General features: G+C 40.6%; 1 protein-coding gene across 1 annotated transcript; it reads left to right on the plus strand.

The window, feature by feature from the left end:
- The first annotated feature begins 5,552 nt into the window (after positions 1 to 5,552).
- Positions 5,553 to 9,099, plus strand: slitrk5b (SLIT and NTRK-like family, member 5b). Its single transcript, XM_026145779.2, has 2 exons — positions 5,553 to 5,835; positions 6,295 to 9,099. The coding sequence occupies exon 2, from the start codon at positions 6,350 to 6,352 to the stop codon at positions 8,948 to 8,950; it is 2,601 nt and encodes an 866-aa protein (XP_026001564.2). The 5' UTR covers positions 5,553 to 5,835; positions 6,295 to 6,349; the 3' UTR covers positions 8,951 to 9,099.
- The last annotated feature ends 258 nt before the right edge of the window (positions 9,100 to 9,357 follow it).

Raw genomic sequence — 9,357 nt, forward strand, 5'->3', positions numbered from 1 at the left:
AATTGTTCCTATAAATTAAACAGTGTAATGAGGGATATTATAGCTTTTCTCTTCTGAACCAAGACAGTAAAATTAATTATCTGTTTGATCTCAATTGCTCCCATTGAGCCTGACATTACTTCAGACAAGGACACAAGTGACAAATAAAAGGTCAAATCCGAGCTCTTGAACAACACTCAGGGGATTTCATGGTTTTGTTATGCTGTTTTGGGTATTTCAACTTGGATCCACTTAACCCCTTAAAGGTGGCACTTGGTAACATATTATCATGCACAGTAAGAGTGAAACAGCATACTTCTTTACATTACAGTAATCTGCATTTCATACCATTCTCATACATAATCATTACACAGCAGCACGGGATGAACCCCTCTGCACTGATGTGTCTTTTCTGTAGCTGATGTTGCAAATGTTATGAAATGAACTATGAACCAGTATAAAAATAACAAACACACGACATGCACAAACTAAAAGCACTTGATGTGTGCATTGTTGCCTGTGAGGCTCCCAGTCATACGTTGGTTCCTTAAAACTTTATGACCCACTGCTTCAGACACAAGGGTCACCGCAAATCAATACAAAGCTGAGTCCTTTATCCTGTGAAGAAATATTCCTACCCTGGTGTATATGCTCTGTTCAAGGATGACACTGTCCCCCACACAGAGAGAGCAGAGTGGTGCTCTGAACAGTTTGATGAATATGAAAAAAAGGATGGAAATCATATGGTACTGACTTCACACTCATCGCATTTGTTAGATGATGCTTTTGGACATAGTTGAATATTTCCTTTGATGGGTTTTTTTTTTGTATGTTTGTTTGTTTGTTTTTTCCCTAGTCAACTATCAATTGTAGAGCTAGATTATGAGAATGCAATAACAGCAATGACGTTAGCGCATTTTAGAGAACTGGGAGGGTAATAAACGAGGCTGTGTCACTGCATGATTCTGCTAACATATATGGATGTGTATGAATTGCAGTGTCATTAATCAGCAGGAAAGATCCATGGTTTGTTGAGCTATTTATATGCCGCCTCTTATTATTTCAACTGCACTTCTCAAATTTGACCAAGAGGTGGGGCTATAGCAGCTAGAAAAGAAAAAAATAATAATATTTTGGTCCTGATTTTGTTTCTAGTCATGATCAGCAGTATCTATGCTGATATTCGTGGAAAGTCACTGGAGCATTTCCAAGCTGCAGCTTATTCTTTCTTTCCCCCTATGATTTCATCAGTGGGGCCTTAAACTCAGTGATGAGCCCCACTGAGGGCTTAAATGGGTATACTTATTTAGAATCAATATTCAGCTACCAACAGACCATTGATGCAAAAAGGTTAGATGCAACTGCTGACATATTTTGACTTTAAAAAACATAGAGTGAGTCCAGAAAAAACAAATGCGATGAAATAAAAGAAGGAGTAGAATATGCGGTAGATGAAAAATGAAAAGATAAAAAGAAAAACCATCATTAAGATTTTTACAATTTCAATTTTTATAAACATCATATGACGGATGTGTGCTAAAACAAAACAGTCAATAAAGTAAATCTAAGGATATAGTACATTAGAGCGGATATCGTGGATGGTAATAAAAAGATCATTAGATCATTAGAGCAAATGCGGTAATTATGTAAATTGTTTAGAACAGTGGGGATGAAAAATGTGGTGTAGTATGCCTTTTATAAATGGAGCTGCCTGCCACATACGCAGCTGCCCTGGGTGCCTTGGGAACCATGTAGAAGGTGAGAGGTGTCATCCATGATGGCTGATAATGTGGCCAACATTCTCAGCCCACCCCCACCCCACCTCCTCAAGAGAGATCAGAGATACCCTCGGAGGCATGTACACAGACTGCCTGTTGTTAAGAGTGCTTGTAGCCAGAGATGTTTTTTCATGCCCCTACAAACACGCTCACATTTTCTGCTCCAATCTGTCCTTAGTCTGTCTTCCTCCTGTACTAATTATTACTCCCATTGTCTCCGTCATTTAGTTGATCATTTAGTTCATTATCTACTTGGTGATGCAGCATGTCAGGCTGTTTGCGACATCATCATCTTGAAGTCTGAATTTTCTCGTGAAGTGTTTAAGGTGGCCTCTCAAAGTTCCATTTGTCCAGCTCTTTCCCAGCAAGCCCTCCAACCTGAACAGCCGTATAGGTAATTTGTCCCTATCCTCATTGACTAAATTGCTTGTGGAGTTGCAAGTGATTAACATGTCAGGTCTCCTGTAAGTATATTGCTTTACTCCATAAATAACTAACAAGCCCTTTTTGTTGCATTCTATATCCCTGCTGGCACAGCATGCCTGGGAAAGGTATACTACACTATAATTACTTCACAGGTTCTCAAGAATATCATTATTGTTAACCTTATTTCTCCCTAATTTCATTTAAATTTACAAGTGGAATACGCTATTGCTATCCAACTTACACTCATTGGCTGCTTCTTTAGGTAAGTAACTAATATTTATTTATAAGGAACCTTTCACAGACAAGCGGACACAAATGGAGACACAAAATAAAGTAAAATAAATAAATATAATCAAGTCATCCATACTATACAAAAACAAGTTAATATAAAGAATTAATTAAAGTCAGTAAACATATTTTAAAAAAGCCTAGCTAACCAAAAAAGTTTTTAACTTTTTTTTTTAGTCAGCAAAGTCAGCTGAACATAACAGAAGTGGAACATTATTCCAGAGTCTTAGTGCAACAGAATAAAAAGCTCTGTCCCCCCAGTTTTCAGTCTCGTACATGGGACAATCGGCAGACTCTGAGCCTGTTATTGAAGGGTACTAGCAGAAACGTGTTTGGTAAGAAGTTAGAACAGTCTGGAGCCTGGCTACTTGAGAATTTTAAAGGAACTCTAAAATCTGTAATTCACATTTTTAATACTTATTGGACCTCAATTTGCCCTCAGAACTGCTTTAATTCTTTCTGACATAGTTGAACAAGGTGCTGGAAATATTCCTCATTTTGTCCAAGTTGACATGATAGCATGAATCAGTTGCTGCAGATTTTTCAGCTGCACATCCATGATCCCAATCTCCTGTTTCAGCACATCTCAAAGGTGCTGTTTTGGACTGAGATCATTGTCGTGCTCAAGAAATGAGTCTGATAAGATTTAAGGTTTTGGGTTCTTAGCTGACAAGAGTGGACTGCTACTGTAACCCATCTGTTACACTGTTGTATTGCTCTTCTGCATAACTTACTGTTGCCCTCCGATCAGTTCAAAGCAGTCCACTCAATCTCTTATTGCCAAATTTAAAAAAAAAAAACACACACACAAAAAAAAAACAAGGACTTTTTGATCAGAGAACTGCTTCCCACTTGAAATTTTTCATTTTGCGAACCTTTCTCTGTAAACCCTCAACATGGAAAATCCCAGTACAGTAGATCAGCAGTTTCTGAAATGCTCAAACCAGCCCATCTGGATCCAAAAATCATGCTAATTTCAAAGTCACTTAAATCACTTTCTTTCCCTATTCTGATGCTCAGTTTGAACTTGTTTGCCTTGATCTGCTATACTTGCATAACAATCCTGAAAAAAAGTCAGTGTTGTTTAGCTGTTTGTAATGTAACGTCCCTTCTGTTGTAACAAAGGCCTGTCAGAGTCCTGACAGAAACGCTTCTGTCAGACAAAGGCAGAACATTTCACTGGGATACCGAATGTTCTTGTATGCTCCAGCTGGACACAGATGACAAAGTATGGTGCTCCATCTGTAAGGAACATACATCAGAAGCACTACCCATCATGCTCTGTGGCACGGCGCCAACTCTGTTTGTGTATTTCTGACCTTGGAGCACATACACATTGTTAGTCATCATCCTTTTCTTCCAGTTATTTGTAATGCTGATTCTCTGTGTATGTGCATGTGTGTGCCTGTGTGTGTGCCTGTGTGTGTGCCTGTGTGTGTGCGTGTGTGTTTGGAGGGGGAGAGGGTGCAAGGGGAGAACACTGTTTTCTGCTCCCAGTTGGTGAAGATTATGTTCAGTGTCATGGAAGACTTGGAGAGATATTAAATGAGCCTCATATCATGTGGTGTGTGTGCCTCGTGCTCCCTCTACACATTGTGACCATGGACAGAAATTAATTATCATAGTGCAAGGAGTGTAAACATATGCGTGAACATAAACAAAATGCAAATACACAAAGTCACATTCATTTGAAAGTATATTGAATATATGGCTTTTTTAGTGTAATATGATGTAAGTCAGCTGCACAATAAATCAATTAACATAAATGCTAATTTATTCAGAAATAGTGGTATAATGATGGGGTTTAGCTAATGCTGAGGGCCTAGCCTCGGATAAGGAGAAAACCTCTGAAGGCAGAGGAAACAGACGCACAAATGAATTGCACGAACACTGAATGCAGCCTTCATACTCTTTAATATGAGCCACAGGCACTGTCCCTGATGTGCCTGCTCTCCTCCCATGTGAGCAAGAGCCAAGTGGGGAGGATGATGGATATAGCTCCATGAGGATACAGCAGTATGCAATGATAGTTGACATGTTTCCACATGAATGGCACTGCATCAGGTTGAGAAGGCCATGACAGGTCTTTTTCTTTATCCTGTGCATTATCTCTAAACTAACATGAAATTTTGCACGCACCATGTGCCACCAGTTCAGATGCTACATCTGATAAATTAAAATGAGAGAAATGAATAATTCACTCTTAATTATAGCGGTGTGAGAACTCATTCCAGAACTGTTTGGTTTTCATTAAAGCTAGGTGAAAACACAGTCAGTGAGGACAATGACTCATGCTCTGTGTGACTCATAGTTTGCCATTCAGCTTTCACCAAACAGAGTAAGTATCACATCAAATTTAAGAATAATTTAAGAATAATGATATATTTTTTAATTTTCAAGCTCTCTACTGGCAGGTGTGGGATCATAGTTACATATCCCCAAAGTGGCAAAGTCCCAGTGTGTTCATGCAGTGATGGCCAATGGCATGGTTTTTATTAAGACTGCTCTGCACAGATCACATAAGCACTTCATTGGTGTTTCAAAGAGCTGAAATGGGATTACTGTGATAGTTCATTCATGCTGTGACCTGAATTTTGCCAAAATATTTTAAAGCATAAAAATCTAACAGCCCCGTACCTCTCACTGACAGAAGTGATATGGACAGAAAGCTGATCAGTCGAGCACTTTGCAAGGCACCCTGTGTCTTCATCAACCGCGTCTCCGGGTGTGATGTCCAAATATAGCAGCTGGGACGTCAGAGGGAAAACTAACACAGTGTTTTTGGAAAGCCACCTGCCATTATGGGATTGACAGATTATGAAAAGCTGATGTAACTTGGCATCCCGGTGAGGGTTTTGTTCTGAGCATGAATAACAAAAAAACGGTTTGAACACGGGGCCACGCCTAGCGCGGTGACATCGTTTGTTTTATATATTTAGATTTTTTTCTTTATTTTTTTTCTTTGGAACATCTTTTAGGTCAACATCTTTTGGGGGCTGTATCTCGGTATAATGCTCCAGTGAGCTGATTCCTTGTGCATGAAATGACTTGACATCCTCCCGACCACCGAGTGCGACTCAGTGCGCGTGTGCCTGAGCGTCCACGGAGGGAGAGAGAGAGGGAGGGGGAGAGAGAGAATAAGCAACTTTGTGACCAAGCATAGCTGTGTCTACAGGAACAGCGTGGGTCGGGAAAAAAAATCATTTGACAGTTATGGTTGATCAGCGTTTCTTTCATCCCGCATTAGTGACGACGAACGTGCTCGCGTACAATAGCGCCCGTTTCCTATTTCGTTTTGACGGATTAAAAATAAAAGACGCGCCGAAATACCCAGCGAGCCTACATCTTCATCAATGTGCGCGAGGTATGTATTTCCTACCAAGAGTTACACAGAAATTATGAAGGCTATCTTATCTCAGGCAAGGCGCTGTCATACAGAATTTCTGCTAATCTTCTGTAATTTGCAAAGCTTTGCATTTAAATCGGCAGCCTATTTAACAGCACTTCAGGTCTTAACAAGCAAGTATGATATGGGTTCCCCCCTCGCAGTGGATTTAGACTATTGTTTGTGCTTATGTCTTCCTTTGACCTTGCTTTTTTGTTGTTTGACATAGCTTGAAGGAGTTTCTTTCTTTCCTTCTTTTTTTCCTCTTTTCTTTTTCTTTTTTTCTTTAGCCGTTTTAAATCAGCAGGCACAAAGACAGAAGTTACCTCTGGGTAACAGCAATCAAAGCTTTGACTCATGCCGACTAGAGCTCTCTTGTTTAGAAGTTGCTTTCATCGCAGCCCGCCTGTTTTACATCATCCTGTCTTTTATTTCTAGATGACATTGAGGATACCTTAGCAGGACTGTGAGCTTGGCCGTCATTTGCAGGAAAATGCATCTTTGGATTCCATATGTTTTGCTGAGTGCAACGTCAGTGTGCACTGTTGAGATGTTGAGCCATCATGGAGAAATATGTCAAGGACTATGTGCCTGTGAGGAGAGAGAAGGGGTGCTTACAGTGAGCTGTGAAAACAGAGGAATTGAAAGTCTCTCAGACATAAGCCCAGTGTACTTCTCCCAGTATCATCTGCTGCTTACTGGAAATCTTTTGAAAAAGCTATCCACCAATGATTTCGCTGAGTACAAAGGACTTACAATATTACATCTGGGAAATAATGAAATATCTGATCTTGAAGCAGGAGCTTTTAATGGACTGCAGGAATTAAAACGATTACATCTCAACAATAACAAAATTGATGCCTTGAAGGAAGAGTTTTTCTTTGGCCTTGATAGTCTGGAATATCTACAACTTGATTATAATTATATCACTCATATTGTGTCAAATGCCTTCAGCAGACTTCGACATTTGGAGGTCCTGATTCTAAATGACAATTTAATATCTGCCCTGCCCGTAAACATTTTCACGCATGTACCATTGACCCACTTAGACTTAAGGGGAAATCAGCTCAAAGTACTTCCCTACACAGGTCTGCTGGAGCACATGAACAGTGTTGTGGAGTTGCAGCTAGAGGAGAATCCGTGGAACTGTTCCTGTGAGTTGATTGCTCTTAAAACCTGGCTCGAGAGCATATCATACACAGCTTTAGTTGGGGATGTTGTCTGTGAGTTCCCTTTTCGGCTTCACGGGAGAGACCTTGATGAAGTTTCAAAACAAGAGTTGTGCCCGAGGAGAGCCATTGCTGAATATGAGATGCCACCCCTGCCGCATTTGAGCACCGATGCATACTATAGAACCACGCCAGCTCTTACAGCCTCCTTCGCTTCATCTGGGTTCGCACGGTCCTCATCAAGACCCACTAAGGGACCTCGACAGTCAGCCAAATTAAAATCAAGACCCACAGCTCGCATTTCGTCCAATAAACCACAAAATTATGGCCAAATTATTTCATATCAGACCAAATCCCCTGTGCCTTTAGATTGCCCAACAGCCTGCACGTGCAATCTTCAAATTTCAGACCTTGGCCTGAACGTGAACTGTCAGGAGCGAAAGATCGAGCAGATCTCCGACTTAAATCCCAAACCTTACAATCCCAAAAAGATGTATTACACTGGGAATTACATCACTGTGGTTCGCAGATCAGACTTTATTGATGCAACTGGATTAGACTTGCTTCATCTTGGTAACAATCGAATAGCCCAAGTACATGACAGAGCTTTTGCTGATTTGGCAAATCTTAGAAGACTATACCTTAATGGTAATTTAATAGATCATCTTCCAGCTGATATATTTTATGGATTAGATAGCCTGCAGTTCTTGTATTTAGAATATAATGTAATTAAAGAGGTTACATCTGACACCTTTCAGCATGTACCTAAGCTTCAGCTTTTATTTCTAAACAATAACCTACTGAAAACTTTACCAGAGGGAACGTTTACTGGCCTGACGTTAGCCAGACTAAATCTTCGCAACAACCATCTTCGATATCTGCCAGTCAGGGGTGTGCTAGATCAGCTTACAGCACTGGTACAAGTTGATTTGTTTGAGAATCCCTGGGATTGCTCATGTAGCATACTGGAGTTGAAGATGTGGCTGGAGCAGCTCAGCACGGGCACAGTTGTAAACAATGTCATCTGTGGATCTCCTAAGAAACTAGCTGGAGAGGATATGAGATACATTAAGACGACTAATTTCTGCCCTAATAACTCTGATATACTTGCCTCCATGATTCCACCGTCTGAAGAATCTTTTCCTGGAAGCACTATCACCATAGAAACATCCTTGGACTCTGACACTCAGTACAGCACCATTCCTTTATCTGTGATGATTCTTGCCCTTCTCCTCATGTTCATTATGTCTGTGTTTGTGGCTGCAGGGCTGTTTGTGGCAATGAAAAAGAGACGTCAAAAGAGTCAAAATGAGCAGAATAACTCAATGAATGCTTGCATTAGCTCTCTCAACATGGAATATGGCCTTTACAAAAAAGGATCCATCCCCAAAGTCAGGACCTCCAGCGGACATGTGTACGAGTACATCCCACCTCCTACAGAATCTTCATGCAGAACCACTGCTCACACCCCAGCGGACAATAAATCAGCGGACGGATTTAGAGACTTTGATGAGTTGAGTGGCGCTTTTCTGGGTAACTCGGATGAAGAGCCAGCCAGTAATGTAATAAGCTCAGAATACAGTGCCACCACTCCAGAGCCTCTTAACAAGCCCTCCACCCCTCACCAAAATGACCCGTGCTTCTACAGGGATGTGCTTGAGCCTGACAAGCACGCACGCTACAGCAATACATTGCCATGCAGACATACAGCACATTCATCAAATCAGTATGCCACAGACTTTGATGCGAGGCATCAGTATGTTCCCCCTGAAAGAATACAACAGACAATACTGTATTGTACTTCGCCAAGTACTGTTTATGTGGAGCCGAACAGGAGTGAGTACTGGGAACTGAAAGCAAAGCTTCACATTGACCCAGATTACCTGGAGGTTCTTGAAAAACGAACTACATTCACACAGTTTTAAGAGACTTGGACGGATTTCTGTGATGTATCTATTTTAATCAGGAGTCGTAACATGGCCTAAAAAATAGGCATAATTATTTTCTCAACTTTAGTACAGTGCATTGGGAGTTACAGCGTGCACTTCTCGGAGTCATGCCTAACAGAAGTGAGCAAGAAAAGACAACACGCTTCATTTTAAATGATCACTTAACACTTTATCCCTGTTTTGTTTAACAGTTTGGTTTAATTTTAAAAATATAAAGAAGAAAGCACAGATTCAGGGCTCATATGACTCATCTCTATCCTGGAGCTGTATCATTGACAACAATGTGAGACTGAGCTTTAACTCCCAAATTAGCTTCATTTTATGAGTGCTAATGAACCGTGCAGACGACATGTACTTGTCCCAAAATAAACCAGGTTTTTTGT

This window comes from Astatotilapia calliptera, chromosome 16 (assembly GCF_964374335.1).
Source record: "Astatotilapia calliptera chromosome 16, fAstCal68.1, whole genome shotgun sequence".
NCBI lineage: Eukaryota > Metazoa > Chordata > Actinopteri > Cichliformes > Cichlidae > Astatotilapia > Astatotilapia calliptera.